Below are 12,733 nucleotides of genomic sequence, written 5' to 3'. Positions count from 1 at the left end.
CACGGCGACCTCTGGAAGAGCTTACTACTATACTGACACATACATTACATGAGGCAGCAGCAGAGGCATATCCACACACTCAGCCTGAGCAGAGACGCCGTTCTGGGAGCATGCCGCAAGACAGTTGGTATGATGCGGAATGCCGGGATACTAGAGCCGAACTTCAGAGGGAGGTGCTTTTGGGGGACATCACTCACAAACAGTCACAGATTGACTTCTGACGCCTAGTGCGGCAGAAGAAGAGGGCTTTTTTGGCTCGACTAGAGCAAGATCTATACCAGCTATTCTTGAGTCGGGACTCACAAGAGGCATGGCGGCTCTTTCATGAGCACTCTTCCACCCCTGCCATTACCTCTACAGAAACCTGGGGCCAGTACGCTTCATCTTTGTACACAGGTCTTGGACAACCGCCCCTTCCTGACCCTCCCAATCCATGCCCACAAGCATGTGCTTTTTTCACCGTTGAGATGGTGAAAAAGGCAATTGACAAGATGAGGACTGGGAGAGCATATGACGATGATGGCTTAGTGGCTGAGCATTTCATGCATGCCAGAGATCTACTAGCAGAGCTTCTGGCAGTTATGTTTAACAGCGCCATGTGTGAAGGCTTGCCTGATACTTGGAGCCTATCTACTATTGTGCCTATCTTAAAGTCAGGAGACCCTCTGGAGCCTAGGAATTATCGCACTATCATGATTGGACACACATTGGCACGGTTGTACACATCCATTCTTGAGCAGCAGCTCAGTAGATGGGCAGAGAGGGAGAGGGTTACGCGCAGCCGGGCAGACAAGGTTCAGGAGAGGCTTTTCTACTCTTGAACATATCTTGACACTCAGAACCATCATTGAGGAGGGTAGATCACATGGGAGAAGGATCTATTGTAGCTTTGTGGACTTCCGCAAAGCATTTGACACAGTACCCAGAGCTATATTGATACGCAGACTACAAGAGATGGGAGTACCCACAGAGCTCATTTGGGGGATCATGGCATTATACAGGTCAATAGTGGGGCATGTACGTACCTCAGAGGGTCTATCTACACCGGTTCACTCCACTATTGGGGTGAAGCAGGGTTGCCTGCTCTCTCCTACTCTATTCGGTATGTATGTGGATGAAGTTGCTTACTACATTGAGAGCGATGGTGATAGAGGTGCACAATTGGCACGGACATGGATTCAACTATTGTTATATGCGGATGATATTGTGTTGATCTCCGACTCCCCGGAGGGGATGCAACATCACTTGGATGCTTTGCATACGTTTGCCCACGAAAGTGGTTTGTCTGTCAACCTTGGTAAAACCAAGGTTATGGTGTTTAATACCACCCCATAGTGGATCAGAAGGTCAGCATCTACATTCACATAGGGCCAGGAGACAGTGGAGTATACAGATGCTTACACTTACCTTAAAGTGGTTTTTAGTGGACCAACATTTTCATTAAGGAGGGCAGCAGAGACCAGATTGACTAGAGCCCATGCAGCTTTGGGTAGATTGCAGAGGATGTGTTCGCAGGTCCACTTTCAGGAGCCTCGGACGAAGCAATGGCTCTTTGACACTTTGGTGGCTTATGCATTGCTCTATGGAGCTGAGATATGGGGACCTTCTTTGGATCATCATGAGAGGTCGGGTCGCACGAGACGTTATCCGAGCAAAGTTGACGGCCCCACCACTAGTGGTTGAGGCGCTCACCAGATCAATCTCCTTCATACACTGCATATGGGAACTTCCTAGAGACGGATATGCACACCTTGCACTTGAGTCCTCTCGACAGTTAGCCATGCAGGGAGATACAGCATGCTGGTATGGGGAGATGGCATCATGGTTTCAGCAGTATGGGTCCAGCATAGACAGATTGCCACCCTTCCAATACTCACTGGATGCACCATCTCTAACTCTTACACAGTCCGAGATCACCGGGCTCATCCGCCAAGACTTGACTCAGCTAGACACCAGGATGACATGGATACAACCAGCACATGAGCGGGGCACGAAGATGGCTTTCTACAGAGAGCATCTTCTCCAGCTTACGGAGGACGGTTTTGTGACAAGACCCAGATACATGGACACCCACCTGTCTCATGGGATACGATGTGCTATTGGCCAGATATGCACATTTTCACACCAGCTGCAGATTGAGACTGGGAGATACAACGGAGTGCCAGCAGAGGCCAGGACATGCCCCTTGTGTGATATGGAGCCTGAGACAGAGTTGCACAACACATGCCGCTGCCCCGTCTACCACGAGATACGAGGTCCCTTCCATTGCTTGTTCAGAGAGGGTTTTGGACCACTCTCTAGAGTCATGGGGTACAAAGATCAGAGATGCTTGGGTTTGTTTTTGCTCGAGCTGTGCAGACACAGGGAGAGCCTGATGAGAGGAGCGGCTAGCCAGTCTCAGAGACGGATCACAGATTTATTTAGAACAGACAATGGATAGCCGGAGGAGTTACTACCACAACAGAGCTCACATCTATCTCACAGCAGAGGTGCACTAATCGACCGAGCATTTGAGCTGGGGAGATCCAGATGCCCACGACTGCGGAGGACCACCCAACATCGATGGAGGGTGTATCAGAAGAATTGGATCACTTTGGCCAGGCATGCACGACGCCCGGTCAGACTACTGACCATGGAAGAGATTGATGAGATCCGCCGGCGACCGATGCTGGATCTCCTATGATTTAGCTATTTAGCTATTTAGCTATCCCAGCCAGCTGTTTAGTCCACATTAAACGGCCTAGGTTTCCATTGTATTTATAGCTCGTTTTGTTATGTTGTTATTGTTGTTATTTTTGTTACTCTGACTTTGTATCAGATCCACCACATTGTAACTCTCTGGTCTCATAGGTCACTTTGGCCTTTCGAAGACGTTAATATAACATTTCATTTTATTTCATCTCTCTCTCTCTCTCTCTCTCTCTCTCTCTCTCTCTCTCTCTCTCACACACACACAAACCATCACTTGGATCAATGACACATAGGCACGTGCCACCTGGGCATTGTATCCTCACTCTCAAGGATAAAGAAGAGCGGATGAAGCTATTATGCCAATCCCGTCTTCTCAAGGGAAAAAAGATTTAGATTGCAGAGGAACTGACCGTGACTCAACTCAAGATTAAAACAAGCGAGCTATAGAAGATGCATGAAGCCCGCAAACAAGGTAAATGGGCAATTTACCAAGGCGGTAAAGCTATCATCCAAGAGTTTCGAACTCCCAAGCCGACTCTCACCGCAAGGGACCCCCCCTAGGTTTTGTTCTTTTTCTTTTACCCTTTTGATGGACTCTCAGTCCTTAACTGATATGTATCAATTGCCTTCACCGACTAGAAATGCGTTGTAATGTTTTGTTTTGGTCCCATGGGTCATATCTGACCTCCGTGGACGATAATTCTCTCTCTCTCTCTCTCTCTCTCTCTCTCTCTCTCTCTCTCTCTCTCTACTAGGGCGGCGAACATGGCATTGTGGTATTTTTTATTAAAAAAAAGCTTTTAGTGTGAAATAGGGCATGCAAATTGTGAAATGTGAGTAGGCCATACAATAACCATACCTTTTCATGATTCAGTCTTGTCATTACAACGAGTATCTTGTGTGTGCTTCAGCCAATCAAAAATTGTGCATTTTTAAAAAATAACCTCCCCTTTTTCATTAGGAAAAAGGGAAGGCCTCACCCCTTTGGGGCAAGTGAAAAAAGCAATCTATGCTAAAAGTCTTCGAAAAGTTTAATAATGTCTCTTAGATTTCGGTTTGAGTGAAATGGGTAATTGAAAGATCAACTTGTATCATACACACGCCCGCGCATGCACACACTCAAGTTATGGGATTATCTCGCTTTACTTTTTTCCAGTCGTGAGGTTCTTCCTATTTTTCTTTTTTTTGACTACCTTTAATAATGGGATGCTTCTGAAAAAAATTTTGTTCAACTTACACTGCTGATGTATTGCTACTTTTAATTTGAATAAAGTTCAAGCCACTAGAACACCCCCTTAATCTTTAAGTCTCAAAAATACATCATTCTATATTTATGAAATCTTAAAATCTAAAACCTTGCCTTCTCATAACAATAAAATATGCAATTGCAGAAATTTATCGAGCACCAAAAATGAAGACTATTTAGCATAATAAAAAAAGAAAGAGAGCGAATAAATATTGGTGACGATGTCAGATATAGGTTATGAAGGCTCAAATTATGTGAAGTAACATGCCATCCGTGCACACGCCTTTTAGAACTCACTTGTATTGTTGCTCCCCCCCTTCCTTGTTGTGTGTGTTGTGTCTTCAATACCTACACAAGAAAATTGAGATGTTTTTTTTGCAAGGGCCACACAATGTAGAAGAGCAAGCAACGAGAAACGTTTATATCACAAAATACGGATGTGTTGGACACACCTCCATCATTCGCCCTGAGAAAACATTCAACACATCAAACTGCAAGCAATAAGGAAAACTGAAAGAAGATATCCAGCATTTGATAATCACTCACCCTTTCGTTCAACAACATTGCCCTCCCTTAGCTGCCAAAAGAAGTTGAAATTTTCAGAGGAAACGAGTGTAAGATAAGATTAAAAAAGGTCTACAAAAGCTTTTAATCTTGAAGTTTATGTATCGTAAATTTTCTTTATCCACAATTTTTTCACAGTTATTGATACATGTTTTGTTCTTCCATGCATGTACCAGTTATGAAATAAAAATTCAAGTTTCGAGGTTGAATAATATGTTACCCAAATTTATTCTATTTTTTCTTGAATATGAAGAAACAAGTTAGTTGGGTTGTAACTTTATCAATGGAAATTGAAATTTGAAAGTTCAAAGCATACATGGACCCAAAGTCAAGAGTACTCACTAGGTATCAAACAAAGGCAAAGCCAAGTCCATTAACAAGACTTGATTTTACAGGGCGGGGCAAAAAGGTCAAATATCATTGATGTTCATGATATGCACATTGCATGTTTTTTCATATTAGGTACATCATATCTTGTGCTAATGAACTCAATTATGGTTCCAATGACGCTATGGTTCTTTGTATAGAAACTTCTAAAGAGCTCATTTGAAGTTCTCTACAAAGAACCATGACATCAATTTGAAATTTTCTTAACACATTTTATACAGCCAAATAGAAAGATCCAAGCACAAGGATTCACAAGAAAAGGCTAGGCAATACAGTATTTTGTAGACTAGATCAACAAAACATAGATGCCACCAACACCGTATGCATGAGGTCAAAGTACCGCATTGCATTTGGTTGCATGTAGAAAAGATAGTAACAAGGTTATGCCTCCTAAATATGCAAGAGGTGGCCTACATTACAAAGAGAAATATATGCTACCACAAGAAAAGATTGCAAGTATCAACGGTAACCGGTTCGGCTATCATAATCTCAAAAAAAAAAAAGAGTCATTGGAAGCATTTGGTATCACCAAGTGCAGAGCGATCTCTTGTAACCAGCTTGGACACTCCAAGCAAGAAATCAGTAGCAACACACAAACAGAAACTTCATAATCACTGAACTTTAATGGAGGGAGAGAGAGAGAGAGAGAGAGAGAGAGAGAGAGAGAGAGAGAGAGAGAGAGAGAATTGACACGGTCTGGTGGAGTTTCATGCCCAGAGGTATTGGCCCCAAAGACTAGTGCCCCTTTCGATGTTTCTTTTTAAATTAATCTTTGAGCAAAGGACAACTCCTACGGGTGCTCGCTCTCAGACTCTGCATCCAGATGCTCTAAGAAGTGAGTCCCCCTTGGTCACTTATAAACATTACAAGGGATTCCAAAAGCAAAGCCCCAAAAGCTTCAAACTCAAAAGCAATAATCCCTCGAAAGGAGCTGGCTCAAAATCTGTCGGTAAAATCAGCAAGCACAAAAAGCGGAATTCCGTACAGGCTGCCATATCAACACCTATCATCGCAAAACGCGGGAATCCGTACTATCTGCCACGTCAACGTGTCAACGCAGATTTCGAAATCCGTACAGTTAGCCACGTCACCTATCCGTACAGTCAATCTGCGGGCAATCATGCCACGTCATCATTTTGTGACATACCCCCCTCTTGCAAGAATTGTAATCGCCCTCGATTACGCCTACAAAAGTGACAGAGGCCATAAACCAATTCAGTAGACAATGACTCTTAAGTACCGATGCACTAGACACAACACCTCTAGCACTTGTACAAAGACGACAGTCACATCACGGGACATCACACAACATCACAGGACAAATCAATCACAGAAAAATTCATTCCATATCTCAGACCATGACTGCCAGCAACGTATTTAGTGATCGCATCTAAATCCATTCCGGACCTCACTGATGCCCAATTAACTAATCCTTATTGCGATCATGTCTAAAGAGATTTATGAGACCGAAATGCTGCAGTCATTTCGTCTTTCAGTTCCTGCACTTAAACAAGTTAGATCAGAGAGTACAAATCATTCATGCTCAACTTCGAGAATTTTGTTTCATAAAGTCATTCAGCGGAATATTGTCAGCCCATCAGTATCCCTGAAACCCAAAGGGACATCAGTGACCTTATTCAATCGAGGTAATCTGTTGACAAAGGAGCGGAGTGACTCCCCTCTTGTGCAAGCCCGCTGCGCCAGATTCAACCTTGCTGAGTTCGGGGTTCTATCGGAGTAGACGATGCTAAACCGAATGCTTCAACGTAAAGTTCCAAAATTTGAGGAGTATCTGCTAGGTCCTCCTCCTCCATCCACTTTGCATATAATGCCGGATAGTTCTTGAATTTAACCAAGAACCAATGAATCACTTTACCTTTCATCTTTCTTTCCTTCTGTGCAAAAATCTATTCAGGAACGAGTATCTCCTTGCTCTCTTCCACTTCGGGTTGCTCATAAGGCTTCCCATCAACTGGCACCTCACCTTTAAAAGGTTTCAAGAGACTCACATGGAATGCATTGTGAATCTTCCAAGTATCGGGCAGCTTGAGTCGAAAGGAGACATCATTTATCTTTTCTTTAATCTGGAAAGATAATACCTCATGCTAAGCTTTGGAAACAGACGCTCCTTTCCCTTTCGTTTCCTTAGGCGTGCCTTCTCAAAACCATAAGAGGACCCAATGGTCGTCCTTTAATTTCAAGTCTCAACGATGTCGATCTGCTGCCTTCTTATGTCGTTCTTGAGACTTCTCTAAAGCCTCACGAACCTTGGCAAAAGCAATGTCCAACTCCCTCGTGTACTAGCCAGCTTCAAAAATCTTATCCTGGGTCTGGGGAATGTTCTAATCTACCAACTAATTCCCTTTTTCCTTTCTTCCCTTGTGTCCTGGGACCTGCAAGTAGCGTCTTTCGCTTCCTCTGTCCATTGGCACGTCAGAGTCAATCATTGGAACCCTAAGACGCATCATGTGATTCCTCTTTCTTTGGAATCCTTTGATGAACTTACATCTGGTTCCCTTAGTTCGTCAGAACCCTCTGATTCTCCAGAATCCTGTGATGAGTTGTCATCTGGTTCCCTTGATGCACTCTCTTCACTGGCAGACTCTTGCCTTTTTGAGGTGGATACTATCCTGCCTGTCACATAAGTCAATGAGCCAACATGCGTTCCAAATCATTGCTTAGTCATGTCCCATAAGTCTCTGAATGGAGTCAGACTTCTGGTTTAAAGCATATTATTGAATCTCTTTAGCAAATCATAGCAAAACAGCTCAATCTGGTCTTTCAAAGGAATCTTCCACAAGTATCCCAAAACCTCTAGCAATAGTCATCCAATGTATCTTTCTCAGTCATTTTCAAGTGATGCCAAGGCGTGATGACATCTCTTGCATATTCATCTGCACCGTTCTTTTCAAGTAAGATGCCGCCTATCGCTCCCTGGTATGTTCTGAGAACCGCTCTCTAGAAAAGGCAATGTCAAACTGTTGTACAAACTCAAGGGCTCGATGGGTGTCCTGGTAGCTTGAAAAAATGTCTGAAACCTGACAGCCTGACTCCCTTCCTTCAACTCCTTGGTTTTCGTGTTGATCTGGTCATTGTCAAAAAAAAAGGACAAACTCTCCTCCTCTGAACTGCTAGATGGCCTTCCATGCCTTCTAGACTTTTTCAAAAATCTACTTCAAACAAATCTTGTCTTTGGTGCTTAGAAATTTAGGAACCTTCTTAGCACCTTCTAATACTTCAAATGCCTTCTCCGCGTGGCATTGTAGGCAAACTCCACAAAGGGCAAATACTTTTTCCATTTCATCTCCTAATCCGAAAAAGAAGACTTAAACAAATCCAAAAACCATTGAATTGTCTATCTCAGATTGCCTATCTGTCTGTGTGTGAAACGAGGATGAGAACTGCAACCGCGTGCCAAAGTTCTCCCAGATTGTCATCCAAAACAACTAGAAGACCGGGGATCTCTGTCCGAAACAATGACTCAGGCATGCCATATATTCAAATAGTTTCACCAAATAATCGGGCTTAACTGTCTTCACCGCAGAGCAGTGAATCTGCTTACCGAATATGTTGATGACTGTCCAAATGCCATCATGCCCAATTTGAGTCTTGGGGAGATCAAAGATGAAATCCATCGCAATGCTTTCCCAGGGGCAGGTGGGACTGGGTAAAGGCTTTAGTAATCCTTGTGCCTTATACCTCCTTTGTCAACAGATTGCCCCGATTTTTGATACTAAAGTCACTGATGTCTCGTTTGAGTTTTAGGGATACTGTGGACTAACAGTATTCTGCTATATGACTTTATGAACTGGAATTCCCGATGATATGATACTGATTTGTTCTTGACTTGTCTAAGTGCAGGAACTGATAGAGGAAATGACTGCAGCATTTCGGTCTGAAAGATCTCCATAGACATGGTTGCAATAAGGATTAGTTAATCGGGCATCTATGAGGTCCCAATTGGATCTAGATGCGACTGCTAGATACGTTGCCGATTAATCATGGTCTGAGATCCGAATGAATTTTGAATGTGATTTGTCATGTGATGTCCTATGATGTGACTGTCGATTGGTACATGTGCTAGATGTGTTGTTACAATGCTTTCAAGAGGGGGGTATGTCACAAACCGGTGACGTGACGTGGCCAGTGGGCAACAGTAGTACACACACACACACACCCTCGCAGAACCCGAAAACAGGCGCTGCAATGCTGATGTGGCACGTACGGACCCAATTTTCGAAAACAGTGCTGACGTGGCTTAGCTGTATGGACCTGCTTTTTCTACACAAAAACAGGGCTGAAATTGCATGGCTGATTTTTGGCAGCTTTTGAGTCAAAATTGCTTTAATTTAATGCTTTTAAAAGAAGCTTTTGATTTTGAAGCTTTGGTTTTGGCATCCCTTGTAAACCTTTAAATAAGTGGTTGGGCTCTCACTTCTCAGAGCATCCGGACGCAGAGTCTGAGAGTGAGAACCCTCCCACTCTCTTGTACTTTGAACACAGATTAATACAAAAAGAAATACCGAAAGGGGCGCTAGTCTTTGGGGCCAATATCTCTAGGCACGGAACTCCGCCGGGCCGTGTCGAGTCAAGTGTGAATTGTGAACTATTTTGAAGTGAATCTCTGCTGTGTCTCGGTAGAATCTTGACTTGGAGTGTCCAAGTTTGTTACAGGAGGTGGTGAACTCATCATTGATGAAGACCTGTCGGACCGCATTTTGACATTCAGACAACCTGCGCACAAGAAGAAAGTTGAATGCGAAGCGGGTGTCTGAATACTTTAGAAGCACTTTGCCACCCGACCTCTTAAGGTACTCACTCCGAACCAAGTTGTGATTGTTAATGAAAGTAACAATCTTCACTGCATCAGCAATGACTGGAGCAATCCAGTCTAGCTTGCCGATGTCTTTTAGAAGGTTGTCAAGCAGTGTGCCATGCAAAAGCACACTGTCACATGCGGATAGTTGCCCTCTATAATAGTTGCTGCTGCTCTGTTTGATGCCTCCCCATTTGTGACAAAGGCCACCACGTGTTGCTCACCGATCATTTCTATGGCCACTGTCCACTCTGCAGAGAGGACATTGGCGGACTCGCCACTCTCGGTGGCATCATGAGAGTGCACAAAGTACATCTCTCTGCTCGAGTATGCAACAAGGCCATGGATAAATCTCTTCCTTGTATCGCTCCACCCGTCGACAATGAGGGAAACCCCATGTTTTGCCCAAAGCCGTTGAATATTGAGTGTTGCTTGCTCCACGATCGCCTTCTCTCGATCGAGCAAAGTGGTTCAGAGAGCCTCTGAAGATGGTAGCACATAGCCGGTGCCGTACTCTCCTATCCGCTGCACCATAACTTTCCAATACTCCGACCTATTTCGATCACACATAGAGAGGTTAGTATGATAAATCATAATTGATCATTCACAGTTTAAACTTTAGAGATCATAGTGGCGGAAATGACGATAACGGAAGAAATGAGAAGAAGATCGATAAAACATACCTTGCCGCGACAAATGGGATATGGTCATGATAGAAGAATCGGGCCACGGCGGCATCCACATCTTCCTTCTTCTTTGGGTCCCAAGAGGTGGCAAGGGTCCTTTGGCGACAAATCGGACCCGATGAAGAGCCACCGCCACCGCCACCGGGTAGAGAAGAAGAAGGGAAAAATGAGAGTCTTTGGGTCGATACCTTTGCGTGCGGGTTTGGCTTTATGGTTGAATTGCCGATCCTTTTCCTCGAGCTCCTTCCTCTTCTTAATGGTTACGTTGGTGCAAAACCTCACCTCATGTCCAGACACTCAAAGAAAGTGTGCCCTCACTTCGTCATGCCCCCCTTTCCGCGTGTAAGAGCATAGCTTGCATGCCCATGCACGCGAACCTCCCGCCGCCGACAAGGTGCCCTCCGAGGTCACTTCATCCCACCACGACCATTCCTTCGCCTATTGAGTGTTGCCCACATGAACGGAGGAGGGTTGTATGAGAAAAAGAGGCCATGGATTATCCGTGAAACAGAGAGAGCTTGATCTTTGAGGGTTTAAGAGAGAGAGAGAGAGCTTGAGAGAGGGCTTGAGAGAGAGAGGCTTGACTCCGTGAGAGCTTGAGATAGAAAGCTTCAGAGAGAGGCTTCACCTCTTGAAAGTTGAGATCGAGGGAGAGAGAGCTTGAGCCTTGAGGGTTAGCCCTAGAGAGAGAGGTTGAGAGCTTGAGCCTTGAGGCCCGAGCAGCGAGACTATGGCTTGAGAGCAAGGGAGAGAGAGCCTCGATGCATTTGTGAAGGAATGGGGGAAAGAGGGAGCAATTTATAACTTTCAACTGGCTGTATATGCCCGTTTATGGCCGTTGCTGCCCGTTCTAGCGCGTTCCAGCCCAACCGTTCCGGTCACGTCCGTCCTGTCAGAACGCCCGTCCGTTCCGAGACGTTCTGGGCAAGATCAACCCGCCGGAACGCCATTCCGCATTCCAAGGCCTCCTAGGACCGTTCCTTCGTAACTATGACAAAGAAGATTCTTTCACAAAAGTCTGCGTGTGCTACAAAACGGATCGGATCCTCCGTACAAGAAGAATCTTTCTGCGCTCTGATACCACTGTAACAAACTTGGACACCCCAAATCAAGATTCTACTGCGACACAGCAGAGATTCACTTCAAAACAGTTCACAAAAGACGACACGGCCCGATGTTCTGTGCCCAGAGATATTGGCCCCAAAGACTGGCACGCCTTTCCGTATTTCTTTTTATATTAATCTTTGAGCAAAGTACAACTCCCGCAGGTGCTCACTCTCAGACTTTGCATCCAGATGCCGTGAGAAGTGAGGTCGTTGGGCGTATTTATTCTTACAAGGGATGCCCAAAAGAAGAGCCCCAAAAGCTTTCAAACTCAAAAGCAATTGATCTACAAAAGCTTTAAACTTAAAAGCAAAAGTTCCAAAAGCAATTGGTTCCCAAAATCTGCCAAAAGCAGTCACTACAAATTACGGAAATTCCGTACAGCTGCCACGTCAGTAGCCCAGCGCGTTTTTCGAAAATCTGCCACATCAGCCTATCAACGCGTTTTCCGGGCCTGCCAGTAGTGTAAATGTGTTCGGGGGCAGCTACGTCACCAGTTTGTGATATTCTAGCATAGCAAAATTAGCCATCACACCCAGACCGCGTTCATTTGTAAAACGAGTGTCTCGATGCACTGAAGTTACATACCCAGGCAATCTCACCCAATTAGGAATATCCAGTGGACGGTACATCATGATGCATCACAGATGCTTACATATGCATGTTACAAGACACAACAAGCAGCGCCGCTGAGCACTCCTCCCAAGCAAACGGTCTTAGGCATGAAGCTACTCAACGACTACCTCCTCACTCCCCCCACAAATAACCTACAAAGGTCCGAGCCATGAGCTTAGAGGATTGATACAACCAAACGTTCCCTAGACAACAGTCTGTGTCGCTTGGATGCTCCCAAATACAACAAAACGCTCCCTAGATCACCGGCCTACGTAGTTCAGAGGTTTCAAACAGGAACACTCCTCTTAGGAAAGCCCAAGCCAAAGATATTAAAAAAAAGGCACCAAAAACCAAGCATTCTCACATCCGCACCAAGACAAGATAAAATCCACTTCAAACAGATTCCAAACAGTGTTTTCAAACAAAGTTTAGAAAGTGTCAAACTTAAAAGGCATTCTTGATGTATCTTGGTCAGTCGAGCTCGGAAAGATGACTGGCTTTCCATCCTAGACCTGCACAAAAGTTAGAATTAGGTTCTTTCCATAAGATTGTAGCCAACCACAGCATGTTCCATAAGCTCTTAAATAGTCGAAATTGGCTTGGACAGACAGCACTCCAACGATA

At 44.6% G+C, this 12,733-nt stretch overlaps 1 protein-coding gene across 1 annotated transcript in view; it reads right to left on the bottom strand.

Moving 5' to 3' along the window:
• LOC147435349 (uncharacterized) overlaps positions 1 to 12,733 on the bottom strand; it is a 154,541-nt gene that overhangs the window by 96,611 nt on the left and 45,197 nt on the right. The window contains exons 2-4 of the mRNA XM_086488410.1: positions 4,484 to 4,514; positions 4,390 to 4,403; positions 4,235 to 4,285 (exon numbers count right to left, since the gene is read on the bottom strand). Of these exons, the coding sequence (XP_086344536.1) occupies positions 4,235 to 4,285; positions 4,390 to 4,403; positions 4,484 to 4,514 (96 nt within the window). The remainder of the gene's footprint in view (positions 1 to 4,234; positions 4,286 to 4,389; positions 4,404 to 4,483; positions 4,515 to 12,733) is intronic.

Source organism: Adiantum capillus-veneris, chromosome 18 (assembly GCF_014529385.1).
Source record: "Adiantum capillus-veneris isolate H3 chromosome 18, ASM1452938v2, whole genome shotgun sequence".
NCBI lineage: Eukaryota > Viridiplantae > Streptophyta > Polypodiopsida > Polypodiales > Pteridaceae > Adiantum > Adiantum capillus-veneris.
This window is presented reverse-complemented; position numbering and strand designations above follow the sequence as displayed.